We start from the raw sequence: 14560 nt of genomic DNA, 5'->3' as shown, positions 1-14560 counted from the left end.
TGTGTCAATTATATATTTGTTCTTATAAATAAATATCATTGGCAATATATTTCAATGATCATAAAAAATGATAATTATCAAAATAAATACACTAAAAATGTTATATGCATAGTAAAAAATATAGATTCTCCTCTAGAAGAAAAAGTAATTTATTATAGTTATATATATGTATATGCAGTTTAATATTAATCAGTTTATAATAAACGTTAATTAAATATTATTTAATTTCTGTTTGTAACATATACCATTTTTTTCTAAATTTATTGCTTTAATTGTTGTTGTGTTTGTTTGTTTGTTAGTACTTTCATCAAGAGTTATATACACGCACAGTGTATAATTTTCTTAATAAAATCATCCATAATAGATTCTATTAGCATAAGCTTTTAAAAATATAATATTTTATTCTGAAATACACATTCATTTCGTTGTCGCTCGAAACATTTGATAAAATTTGAAGCTTTAGGAATCAGGAAGTATATTGCATCCTCTTTCGGAAACATCTAGAAACTGAAACACAAGTTCATGATCGATAGAAGCTAAGAGAAGAAATATGTATTTCCCTCTTTAATTACGAGCGGTATAATAAATAAAAAATGTATTTTTAAACTTAAATGTATTTTTTTTTTTATATAATTAAACATAATATAAAATTTAGGCATTAAAGTATTGAGTAAAACGATAGTACATCCTTATTTATAGTTGATAGGGATATATTATATTATATTTTACTCCATCCAATAATATATGATACGTTAATGTAGACATACATGTAGATATTTCAACAAACTTAATATCCCATTAGAAATTGATACTTCCAAATATACAATTTGTGTTTCAAGCTATGCATTTGAATAAATGTTCGCAATTGAAAAATTTATATCAATAGTTGATAATATCTCCTAATTTATATCTTCGAGCTGACAGTGTCTTAAGAATAAAAATGTATCCATGGCTAATAAAATAATTATTTTTAGCAACGTAATATGCATATGTTTAAGATTTTATTGATTCTGAAGATGGAAAAAAAGAACATTTATTTGAAAACAAAATATTATAATGTTATATTACATTTGTATACTTTTTTGTTACTTCCCTATAATAATCAAACACATATTTACTAACTTGTCTGCACTTATCCATACAAGCCAAGAATTCGTTTTGAGAAAATTGGCCGATGCTATGACAGCATACAATATCTTTGTTAATACTGTCAAATGTATATGTAAATTCTGCTCTTGCATTCTGTAAATAAGTTAATTATAAGAATAAAAGATTTCTTGAGGAAAAATACATAACTCATCATTTCTTATTATTTAAATACTTTTAATTGTGAGCTGTCAGGATCCATGATTATTTCCCCTGTTTCTTTTTCTATCATGCAACTAATAGCTGCAACGGTAAATCTCATGGAAAGTCCTGAATTAATTAGTGCCAAACACGACGCATTAATAGCACAAGCTAGTAACTGAAATTTAATTTATTTGCTTAGAATTCAATTTTTATTTACAAGATTTATTATTAATATATGACACAGAGAGAGAACTCTTACCCCACCAGAATCTTGCATCTCTTGTAGGTTAATGCATACCATGGTATTGGGATGAAATGAAACTAATATAGCCGATTCACATGTCTCTTTTATATATGTTTCAATTAATCTGTCATCCACTTCTAAAATAATTGATAGACAATTATTAAGCTGATTTTACAATGAGTCGATAGTCGGAAATCTTAAGTCTTAACCAGTTTTAACCTAAATAAGTGACTATGATTTTTCGCATCTACTAATTGTTAGTTGTACAGCGAGTCATTTAATTCGACTAATGGGAAGGAATAAAGTCAAATTTGATCAATCTCAAGAAAATCGGTAGTCTTAGTCGTACAAATTGGCTGTTGGCTAACTTCACTGATTCACCGATAAGACTTAGGACTACCGACTACCGACTCATTGTAGAATCAGCTTTAGATCTAAAACAATGCTGAAACATAACAGTTCATGACTATTTCAATTTTGGCAAACTTACTCGCTGGTCCTTTAAGAGGTGTGTATGTAACTTCAATAGAAACTCTGTCATATGCCATTTTTTGGCTTCTTGCTTCCAAAGGCCCATTTACACCGGCGATAATTGTGGTATCACCTATATGCATAGGAGAAGAATTAGAATATTGTATTAACAAAATATTATTCATGATGTTTATTATATACCTTGCATAAACATTGTAGAACCATCAGATTTTGATAACAAATTAATTTCGCAATTTATTGGTCGCAGTGTACAATTAATTTCAATAGCTTCTTTAGTCATTTTATCTTACAATAAAGTTTCTGCTCATATAATAATTGACAAGACAACACTATGTAAGAGGTTAAAATGGTTAGAATATGTACATACAAGCTGCCATTGACAAGATACTATTCAAGACGGTCCACCGGGTCCACGGTCGGTTCTGAGCAAATTTTCATGACTATATCAATGGAGCTCTGTGGGCCCGAGGATAATTGAAGAACGATGACATTATCGACAATTAATAAAAATTTGCGATTATATATATACAATTAACATAAATATATCGAACATTATCGATATATTTATGTTAATATTGTATATAATCGCAAATAAAAAAATCATGAATTTAATAACGTACGTTATTAAATTCATAATTTTTTTTATTGTAGAAATGCTGCATAAATAAGTACGCATACTTCTAATACTATAATATCTTTATGTATTGCCGAAAATTTACAATTTTTTCTCTGCAGTTATCATAGCTCTATAAATTACTGATAATCAAACTCAGATGATAACATTAAAATCACAATTTTAAATAAAAATCAGATATTAAGTTTTAAATATACATACATGCCTACGAAATTAATAAATCATGAAATGAGTACTGTATTATCAGTTTCTTATTCATATGCTTGGTTTATGCTTCGGTCGTATTCCTAAAATCCTAAAATTCAGCCAATAGGACTGCCAGTCCTAATTGGTCCTAACTGAAATCTGTATTCCATTGGCTGAATTTTAGGATTTTAGGGTTACGACCGAAGCATAAACCAGGCATTAATCACTTAAATTTTGACAGTAGTGTGAATTAGGGCTATGGCAGAGAACGAGACGTAACGAGACGTAAGTTCCGTAGTCGTAACGTAAGGTAAGGCAGAGAAAAACGTAGCTGTCGTAGTCGTGACTGGTCTGGAATGGTCGGTAAAGTGTGTCAGAGCGACGAGGTGAGTAATATTAATGCACGTTTATACGTCTTAATAGTTAATAAGGAAATATATACACACTAAAACAAAATAAAAATAGATTAAAAATGTGTTAAGGACATTTTTTGTTAGTAATTAACAATGTACATACATACTTCGAAAAATATTGGTTAACCTCTAAAATAATAATTACGTACTATTATGATTATTTCAGGAGGTGGAAACAAATATCATTATATCTTTAAAAATAAATCTATTTTTATTTTGTTTTAGTGTGTATATATTTCCTTATTAACTATTAAGACGTATAAACGTGCATTAATATTACTCACCTCGTCGCTCTGACACACTTTACCGACCATTCCAGACCAGTCACGACTACGACAGCTACGTTTTTCTCTGCCTTACCTTACGTTACGACTATGGAACTTACGTCTCGTTACGTCTCGTTCTCTGCCATAGTCCTTCACTTCCATAAGAGCCGATCACGTATTTTTAATCGTATCTCGCGTCGGTGAAACTGCGGAACACGTGGCGTCATCAACGTATAAAATAGTTTACTCTCAATGCGGTAGCAACGTGAGTATTCGATAAAGAAGATATCTTTCCAAGATAACATATCGAATACATGCGCGATTTTATATATTTCTTCGAATTATTTAATCTTTATTGTAGTAATATTAAATTTATATTTTATTATTTTCTTGGGGAAATATTACACACTTAATAATATATATACATATATATATTCAAGTTTCAAAAATGCTTTGATGGTAAAACTACATTATTGCCATTATTGGTACATACAGGACCATATCAAATATCATCCTCCTAGTGCACTATTTAGAAAAAAATTAGTGTAACATATAATGCGAAAATTTAGAGATATAATATATCATGTGTGATAACATCCCAAGAAAATTATTCACCATCTTCCTTGTCATTATTTACTTCTTCTTCTTCTTCTTCTTCTTCTTCTTCCTCCGTCTCTTCTTCTTCTAATATTTCGTCTTCGTCTACAAAAAAAAAACTATTTTAGCAAAACTATAATAAAAAATTAATGCGTATACATATGTATATTTTAATTATCATAATACATATATTTGATTTGACAAACGCAAGATTGTCACATAGGAAACACCCGTGGAAGCCTCAAGAATATGTATTTGATTTCTTATTTTTAAATTATTTTAAAAATTAAGCCATATATTTTTTTACATATTTTTTTTTACCTATTGGTAATGTTGGTGGCAAACGCATTAATTGATATGCTTCTTCTTCTTTGACAGTAGGATCACAAATTTCCATAATTTCTGGTCCAATTTTGTACTGATCTTGAACAAGTGGCACATGAGAAGGACTATAATTATACGAATTGTATTTTTGACCCCAGCCGATGTACATAGTAGCAAAACGTCTGTGAAATGACACCATTAAAATCACTTTAGTGGTAATAATTTCTTACGCATAATTTCTTTGTAATGTAATTGGTAGTTCGACATAATTTTTTATCATAAGAGTTATCATAAGCCGCAAACGTTCGTGGCAGAGTGAAATGGTTATTTAATAATGGACGATAAGTTACGTATGAGAGATATGAAATAAATTTCAAATCGTTTTGTTAAATTAAATTAAATTTGATGATGTGTTATGACAAAATATACTACTTTTTTTACTGCGAAAATTTATATAACATTATATTTTGTAAATGTACTAATAGTTGGCCTTTAAAGTAATCTGAATAAGAGAGTATTAATACCGAAAAAAATTAGTGTATAACTTTACCTTCCTACCGCGAATGCGAACGCTCCAGGCCAGATATTCGACCTAATTAAAGCTATTGCAACATCTGATTGTATATATGACGACTGTCTAACAGTCCATGGTATCACGGAGTCAATAATAGCATCTTCAGATAAAGGAATTAAGAGGGGTGGTCCGATCTCTTTCTCCATCATCTTTACTTCATCTGTTCTTATGTCTTCTTCTTCTTCCTCCTCTTCTTCTTCTTCTTCAAATACTTTCTATATAATTAAAGCTTCTTATCACAAACAACTTGAGGAAGTACTTCCGCAAGTAATCACAAAAGATAATTTTACAGTGAGAACTAAAATATTTAATCTAATCAACTAACGTCGACAATATTTTCCTCCTTAGGATTCCACCAGACAGTACGTCCTTGCTTAAGAATATATGGACTATGATGACACCAATTTGACATGGAGGGATCTACAAGATCCTTCGTCGGCAGTGGATCATAATTCATGTTTTCTAATAATTCGTCTTCTGTATAGACTATATGTAAATGCAGGGAATGGAAGAATTACTATTCCGTTACTTTTTCCGTTATTTTTTATAATAACAATTTGATAATGATGTTGTAATTTTTTATGACTATAATGACAACTAACTAAAATCGCTGAGATAATAATCTATTATCTCTATAATCTATAATATATATAATATATATAATCTATAATAATCTATTATAAGAATTAGAAGTTTGTTATACATTACTTTTTTTTCTTTCTTCTTCTGTCTCTTCATTCTCGTCTTCTCCACTGAATGTGAAAAAGCCAATCGGCGAAACGTGAGTAGTAGCACTGATCCTTGCAATTTGTGCGCGAAGATAATTTTGTTCGGTACCAGAAAATGGTGGAAAACTGTGAATCTGCCTCGGAACAAGAAAACAATATAATAAATTAAAGGAATAAGCCGATGGACTGCAGGGAATGATTAATTAAAGTGTTTTTATTATAGTTAAAAATTTGTTTGTTGTTTGAAGTTAATAACTTTGCTTTCCTTTAATCTGATTGCCAAGAAACTATTATTCCACATAATTATTGTATATATCATACACACACACTGTTAGAAATATTAGTGAATTTATAATAGCCTTACAATAAAAATGTGCAGTAAATTTACAAACTATATAAGGTTTTACTATGATTTCACAATATTTGTAAATTTGTAATAGAAATTTGTTGTGAATTTACAAAACTGATGCGCCGTGCATGCGCAGCGATTTGCATATATTTTATCACAAAATATTATTGTAACTTCACAATAACTGTTTAAATTTACAGCACATTTTTGTTGGATAAAAACTTCTAACATTTTTGGAAGTTTACAACAGAAATTTCTTACAGTATAGATGTAATAGTATAAAAATTTACGCTCTAGCGTATTCTTTCTCCCACTCCTATTCATTTATTATTATTACATATTGTATGCCGAAACTCTGCTATCGTCACGCATATCACTAGATATTATGAACAACGTAAAGTATGTGAATTAACATTATAGATGCGTCATATGGATGTATTTATATTCACAAATAACGTCGCTCTAACCTGGAGTCTCCTTCATTAAAAGGCATCACGTACCGGTGTTTCCAAGTTTCCCGTACAGTATCGAACAATCTGTCGTGCAATTACTATCTGCTGTGGTGTAACCGTTGGAAGTTCGATCCACTCGTCCACTCCAGGCGTGTTGCATACAAAATACACCTAAATACAGTTTAGCTTATCACGAGGTAGCGAGAGATTATACATATATAAATGAAATGTACGACGTGACGCTGGCCAAGTAGGTATTAATTTAAGTATCTTTGATATTCCGTTAATTGAGAATTTCTATATGCACACTTTTTTATTGAGGCCGCTTCCGATTCTCTCGATCGGTATTTTCGGCAATGGTGTCCACGGATTAACAGGTAACGATGGAAAGATAAGTTCCAAAGGCTTCCCTTCTGATTTTTTATCCTTACGTGAACTTCTCGTTGTTTTGACAATTCTCTCCATGTCTTTCTTCTGAGTTTTTGTTTCTTCCTCCGTGAGTTTTGTTGCTGTTTTAACTTCGACTTTCTCCTTTTCTCTTTTAGATTGTACTTCATGTTTTTCTTGCTACTTAAAAAAAAATTATGATATTACAATATTAGAAAATTTCGTACAATTTGTAATAATTACATTATATACTTACTTATTCAAGAAAAGCTCATATAGCAGGGTTTTAATATACAATACTACAAGTACTTTCTTTAATTTATGTTTTCGATCTTGTATGGTAGGGTATATGATATGATAAAGAATACATACGATGAGAATTAATGAATAGATGTATAGTATATAGCGTAATCAATTTCCTCAAAGTCATTCATAATATCAAATATTTTATATAATATCATATGTTTACTTAGAGAACAGATTGAATCGATATATATATATATATATATATATGCAATGTCTTTTGCGCTGTGCAAAACAAAAATTATGTCAAAATTTAATTGTATTTTAATACTAATATCTTACCTCTAATCTTCGAGCAAGTTCATCTGCTTGAAGTTCAGCTTCCAATATATAATAATTTTTAGGTTTTCCAAGTATTTTACCCCAAAATCTAAGATACCAATTAATAAGAAAAAGATACAATTATTAAATAAACATACAAGAGTATAATACAGTTTTGGAATATACAATGTGTGCGTGCGTGCGTGCGTGCGTGCGTGCGTGCGTGCGTGCATGCATGTGTGTGTGTGTGTGTGTGTGTGTGTGTGTTTTACATAGCAAGTTATACAAGTCTCGAATACCTAATATTTTCAAGCGGCATTGTTGAGGCAAATTTCCGAATCGATAAATTAAGCGACACTATTTCATATCGCGGCAATCCTACACCCGTCTGCTCAAAGTAAAATAAAAGATCCAACAGGTTGGGAAGTTTCTTTTTGTTATCATTTTGCTCTTCATCCTCTATTCTCTCCTGTTCGTCTTTGTTAATCTGTTTTACATCCTACCGCGATTGCATGAAGATTGAAAGGTAAGATAAAACAAAAATTATAGTTTACCTTGTTTGTACGTTATTTATCTGAAGAAAACTTGGAATATATTGTGATTTCGTTATCTGTTACTTGTTGAATCATACCTGAAAAAGCTTAATGAGCTTCTTGGCATCGTCGTATTGCACGAGTGGTATGTATAAATCTCGAAGATAATCCGTCTTAATTTTAAATCTCTCCTCTTTCAATTTTCTACTGTATTCTTCAAAAATATCAACAACGTTTGGTGGCCGTTCAGCCAATATTTTTGCCAAAAGCTCGATTAAATGGTCATATCTAATAAAAATGATTGTCAGTAAATTAATAATCATTTATTTACTCAACATCGTTTACTCTCCTATAATAGTTTTCCTTTATTTTTATTTAATATATTTCGACTTCTATAACGTTTAAAAATATATTACTACATAATATTAGAATTCATATTTCATTTCAGAATTAATGCAATACAATTGTTTCTACCACACACAAGCTAAACTTTCTCGCACCATTAAATTTTATTCCCTAAAGAACATATACAATAAATATGTGAAAAATATTGACGATAAAAGTACGTTTCCAAGGGAAATACAATTGTATAGTTTTTATCGCAGAAAATTCAGTGATGCGCGTACAAACTGTCACCCGATTTCGTGCTGTGTTTCTGAAGAAATAGTTTCGCGCGACGGATATCGTGCTTCACGCTGAGAATGTCGTCGGGAGGTACTTCTTCTATGATATAAGAATATGCCATTCTTATTGTGTTGTTTTTCACGCCTCAGCATATGCAGCTAGTTCATAAAATTGTATGCGATGTCACATCACATACACCGGATACTCAGTAATATTATCGCAGTAACGTAACCACTTCGCAAGTTCTGTCATCGTTTGGTAACTTATATCAGCGCCAACTGATTTTTTTTAATCGACGCTGTTCATCCGTTTTTCCGTTCATATCATCCTGTGCCGCGAAATCACTGCGATTGCTGTTACAAAAATATAAAATCTTATCTAATGACCTAATTATTTCAACACATCACACTGCTAAAAATGCTTAATCAGCTTTGTCAAAAGTAGATAGAATGATAGTTGAGATAAATGTCTCCTACGCATTCCTATCGAATAAGAACCCATTTCCGAGTGAAGATGCTGAAGTAAGCTGTACAAAACAATTGAAAATATTTGAGAAAATTGAAAATAGTTTAATTTAATACTTAAAAGAAAGCACCGTTTTTCAGTATAACGTTATTGAATTTGGTATACATGCGTGAATATACTATAATATTAATAGTAAAAAAAATCTGTATACAATTCTTTGAATATGTAAAATATTTTTATATATATATTTGAATCCTTCAGTTATACTTCCTCTCCTTTTCCTGCATTCTGTATCTACATTATATGATACAACAACACGTTTATTCTGTGGATAACTTTCTGAATAAGTAAATTAAAAGGAAAATATGAATGAATAATATGTGATTCAATAAAGATGAATCGCACGCGCACAGTTTCTATCAGCTTGCATCCTGGAGCATACTTATCGTTTATCGGGTGTCCTAAATATGATGGACACTTCTCGAGGTCACTGGCTGTTTCCTTTGACGCCCACCTTTCTTTTACAGCATAGAACACGTGTCTCGTCTTCAAAAACTGCCGCAACAGTAAATGTTAAGATTTCTTGAAATTAAAAAGTTTCGAAAGTTTATGACTTTTTTTAAAGCTAAAAATAGCTTTAAAAATAATGATAAAAGTAAAGTTTTATCTCCGCTTGCAAATTTGTCTATATAATTACTGAATAATGAGATGAGACACATCTTATATTTTACTTTATTTATTATTTTTTTTTACCATTGGCATAAACAGGTTTACATAGAAAATAGATTTATAATTTTTTTAACGTTACATTTTAACAACACACTGACAAAAAATATTTGTTCTGTATCAGTTATCCAATAGTCTAAAAATCAATATCTTTATGACATATCGTTCTTCAAAATTATTCTTTGTTCGAAATACCCTAACTGTGTTACATATATACGTACATCATCTACACTAATGTCTAAACAACTATTAAAGGAATGGAATTGAAGAGTGATTTTGGAGAATAAATATTGAGTGGTTACGACGATAAGTTTTTGTTTTAATAGTTGTAAAATTATTAACAACCCTCTCATTAAAATTATAACTTAACGTCACAAATCAATAACACTTTTTATTTAAAAATTCTCTCGTAATATGAAATTTTCTATCGACATTACAGCTCGAATATACGCTCATGATCACGTGCAATGCGTGCGGCTTTACAATTCGTTGCTACATCGTCAACAAGCTGAAATTATGGCTGTGTCGTACCCGGAAGGTACGGTTGAACACGTGGCAAGCTTCAAACATTGGATTGCATATAGTCTAGGATTTCGTAATTTCAAGAGTTATAACAGGTGGTATTGAACGAACGTATCACACATCATCCCACGGACGTAGTGTGGCATTCCGCTCGGCACTTCACCGCTGCATAATGCCACGTAATTAACAAAATGGTATGCCGATTAATAAAACGTGAACGCATGATTACCCAGGCTGGCATGTATCGGACGGACGAATGGATTCGGAGCAGAACGGATTATCCGATTCGCCGAAATTCAATAGCCACTGCAGTTTGACGCGCATTGTTCATGCGACGGCCAGATGCGTTAATTAACAAAAGGCCGTTAATGTATGAGCGTCTATCGCAGATGCGATTTTCAACCGATAACGATGATAAACGAGTTCGAATAATCCGACTCTCGCTCGTGCGTGGGATAGCGTAATAGTCCGACAGACGACAATCGCGGTATTTTCCTCGGTCATTCCATTTTTCGATATTGTGGTTAACGTATAGTTACCGTAACAATTACAGTATGTCAATAATGTATAATGCGTCTTCTTAAAAATAAAAACTAAATATTTTAATTAGACATAAATATAATATGGGTATTAATAATGTTAATAAAATGTTGTTTCTTATTTACTTTAGTGTGAGAGAAAGTTATTTTATCAAGATGACATGTTCAGACGTTATTGTTATAATTAAACTAATTTTAGGTAAAATATATTTCCTGCAAATATATGTATATATTCTGCGGCTATTATTTGATATAATTTACAATTTAATTTAATTTAATTTAATTACTAAAAATATATATATACATATATATATATATATAATACTTCTTATTAATTAATCCTTCAAAAATTTTTTAAATTTTATTTGCTTATAAATTAAAAATTATTGCAGTTCTGACAGTTTTAAGGACACTTTTAAGAACAATATGTTTAATTGAAAATATTAATTTAAAAATTCTTAAAAGGGAAGATTTAGATAATCTGGTAAAATTTTATATGAAATCTCATTTATATGAAAGTTTATATAGAAGTTTTGTAGGTTGTCTAGACTTTCTTCTTTTTATATAAGAATTTCAATATTTTTACGAATCCTGATATATTAAAAAAAAAGAAAGTAAGCGAAAATATAGTTTCCGACATTTTTCCCCGGGATTTTTCTCAAGATTCCTTTACACACCTCACTGGCGATGCTTTTAAAGAAGAACGAAGAACGATAAATTTGTTAATCAAGCGGCATTGGTAGCTTTTCGAATGTAGACGACGAGTGCCAGAGTTAGTGCTCGTAATTTGCGGGGGCGTTGGAGTATGAATGAGTCTCCACCATTCTCTCTCTCTCTCTCTCTCTCTCTCTCTCTCTCTCTCTCTAAACCATTCCATTCTCGCCAGTCGACCACCCCGTCATCTTTACCAGTTCTACTCATCCCCTCCATATTTTCATTTTTTTCTTCTTCTTCTTTCTCTCTCTCCCTTCTTCTTCTCTCCCCTTTATATCATCATTCTTCGTTAGTCTCTCTTCTTCACACCCACACCAACCGAAAGCAACTCATATCGAGGATCGGTTCTCTCTCGAAGTTCCGCGCTTCTTTCGGTTAGTTTTCTCCCATGAGTTGTACGCGCGCATTCTTTCGTGAGGACCGGCTTCCGTGTCGAACGGTCTTTAGGCTCTACAGTCACAAGAAACAGAACTAGCGTTGTGTTGAAATAAGAACTCTTGGCATTCTGTGGATAGAACGGAAAAACTGTTCATTATGTGCTATCGACTTTCAAGGTAAGTTATATATATAATGAATAACACATTTTTTTATTTCTATTAGATCGATAAAATAAATGTGGTACCTAAATTATTTTAATTAAACAATCAATCTTTTTTATTGCTTCTATTCAGTTGAGGTAAAGCATATTTTTACTATTATTGTATTTACATAATGTAATAGAATAATAGTAGAAAATTATATAACATGTGTATGTATAAATAGTTATATATTTTATAGTATATTATCTAATAAAAATTGTTTGATAAATAGTGTACTTTAATATTGTAACTCATATGGATAAAGTATTTGAAAGATGATCTCCATTAAATAACATGCAATTCGAAGTCTTTTTATTCAGAATAGCCAACATATTCTGTTCTCAATCAGTTACTTTTGCAATTATTGTAATAATTTAGTGTGAAATGTGCAAGTCTATTGGATCTTATACTGTATAAAAGTTTCATTCTACTGCCGCGTTTTAAAATTGTTCGAACTGCGGTAACGTCATCCTATTTTGAAAGTGCAGTCTAACTTATTTGGCGATAATTACATGATACTATATATGGAAAAAAAGCAAGCGTATTTAACACAGCAATAAAAAATAATTCGTTTCAACGATTATATTATGTACAGACATGAAACATTGATATAAATTTTGCCTTCAATCAATTTGGCTTTACTAGTGTGATATTCATGTGTATTTGCTACGAGAAGTAATGTCACTCGTTACTATTAATAAGTCGTTGTAAAACGCGTTTTACATTATTCATTTGTCGTTTCTACATGCCATTGATCGATTGCTCGCAAATCGCTTGTTCCTTCAACTCACTCTTCATTAAGATGTCCATCGTTTAAATAAATGAATGAACGGATAAATGAATTTTAAAAAGTCGCAAAATCTCAATCTTTCCTTGTAAATGTGCGTTACTAAATGGTTCATATTAGAATCTAAAAAGTCGTTTGAATATGTTATGTTAGCGTTCATTATGCTCATGCATAAAAATAATATGTAAAAGATAGATATTTTACGTATCTTATAAAAAATAATTTTCTCTTCAAGTTGTATAAAATATCGGAATACACAACTTGAAGAGGAAGTAACATACATTTTATTTTATTCTTTGTTTGTATTATGTCAGCAGTACAAAAATAAGAAATTAAAAATAACGTTTCAATTAAATTTAGTTTAACAAAAATTAATTGACACTCTTACATCTTTTGTACAGCAGAAAGGTTAATTTATACAATTAATTTGATATTTAGATATATTAATTTCAACACGTTATTTTGTATTTTTGTTTCATCTAATTTTATATCCTAGAAATGATACATGTGCATATTCGAACGACACGACTTATTTGCTCTTCTTAAATCGTATTATTAAAAAATAAAAAAAGATAGAAGTTATCATTGTCTTTTTCACTGACATGAAACCAATGTTATATAATTCATTCATACGCATATTTATGTATTAAAGTCATATTACCGTTCGTATACTTTATGCAAATTTTTTTTCTTTATGATAATAAGGATTGCTATGACGACTGTAGGCATAAAAACAATTATATTATATAATCGTGATTATTATAAATTCTAAATCTAATAGGTTTATAGAGGTTTCAAAAATAACAATAACTATATATTTTAATTTAATTTGGAGGAAAGAGATTTTAATATGTCATGCGGATTTATCATTCAAAAATTTAACAAGATACGAAGCCACGCGTGGTGAGATAAGGGAACAAAAGCAAAATTTGCCGCACCTCAGTATCGGAAGGCCGCAGGCCTGTGGTCCATGACCGGCCGACGCAGCCTCCTCCCGGTTCCACAGAGAATCGGAGTCACGTTCAGTCAGTGGCCGACTCCCGTCCGTGGAGGTGGTGCGCGTTATCGCTCCTTCGGCTCCTTTCTCAACAGTGCACAAAAAGGAGTTTTCTGATTTCTGCATACGTCTCAAGGCTCATCCTCATCGGGCATGACGAACGTCAGGAGCGCGTGGTTAGTCAAAAAATTCTATTTTTGTGTCTCTGTATTTTCGTCTTGTTTTCATTGCATCAAATCGGTTATATTCCGTTTTTTTACATCCTCAATTTTTGAATGCATTCTTCAATCACCATACATAAAGAACACTGAACGTTCGTCGTGGTTTCTTTTTCTTCAATTCAAGTCTCAATTCTCTCCCCCCCCCCTCTCTCTCTCTCTCTCTCTCTCTCTCTCTCTTATTCTCTCTTGTCTCTATCTTTCTTTCTCTTAGGCTGGGAATCGATTTTCGTTTAGTCCGTTTTTATGAAGCGCACGGAAGTACCCAATTACGAAACCATTTAAAGGGAGTTTTAATTAAAGAGTGAGGTGGTTCTTGCTTGCTTTCTATCACGCCGCTTCTGTTAAAGCTATAAC

General features: G+C 31.1%; 3 protein-coding genes across 6 annotated transcripts in view; 1 reads left to right on the top strand and 2 right to left on the bottom strand.

Moving 5' to 3' along the window:
- Positions 1-1059: 1059 nt before the first annotated feature.
- On the bottom strand, positions 1060-2401 carry Rrp46 (exosome complex component Rrp46). Its single transcript, XM_018462808.1, has 5 exons — positions 2207-2401; positions 2025-2138; positions 1550-1671; positions 1322-1465; positions 1060-1242 (listed from the first exon to the last, which is right to left on the bottom strand). Exons 1-5 carry the CDS (start codon positions 2304-2306, stop codon positions 1060-1062), a joined length of 663 nt encoding a protein of 220 aa, XP_018318310.1. The 5' UTR covers positions 2307-2401.
- Positions 2402-4042: 1641 nt separating this feature from the next.
- On the bottom strand, positions 4043-8992 carry Rsph4a (Radial spoke head protein 4a). The gene is made up of 11 exons (XM_018462798.1): positions 8660-8992; positions 8132-8321; positions 7800-7999; positions 7522-7609; positions 6859-7116; positions 6598-6720; positions 5729-5882; positions 5346-5506; positions 4997-5235; positions 4444-4628; positions 4043-4050 (listed from the first exon to the last, which is right to left on the bottom strand). The coding sequence occupies exons 1-11, from the start codon at positions 8776-8778 to the stop codon at positions 4043-4045; spliced, it is 1725 nt and encodes a 574-aa protein (XP_018318300.1). The 5' UTR covers positions 8779-8992.
- A 5036-nt stretch (positions 8993-14028) lies between these two features.
- Ppn (proteoglycan-like sulfated glycoprotein papilin) overlaps positions 14029-14560 on the top strand; it is a 79022-nt gene continuing 78490 nt past the window's right edge. For all 4 annotated transcript variants that reach the window (XM_018462828.1, XM_018462827.1, XM_018462829.1 and 1 more), the window contains exon 1: positions 14029-14161. In XM_018462828.1, coding sequence (XP_018318330.1) covers positions 14139-14161 — 23 coding nt within the window. In that variant the 5' untranslated portion in view covers positions 14029-14138. The remainder of the gene's footprint in view (positions 14162-14560) is intronic.

The sequence above is a fragment of the Mycetomoellerius zeteki genome, unplaced genomic scaffold (genome assembly GCF_001594055.1).
Source record: "Mycetomoellerius zeteki isolate Tzet28-1 unplaced genomic scaffold, Tzet1.0 scaffold146, whole genome shotgun sequence".
Taxonomy (NCBI): Eukaryota; Metazoa; Arthropoda; class Insecta; order Hymenoptera; family Formicidae; genus Mycetomoellerius; species Mycetomoellerius zeteki.
This window is presented reverse-complemented; position numbering and strand designations above follow the sequence as displayed.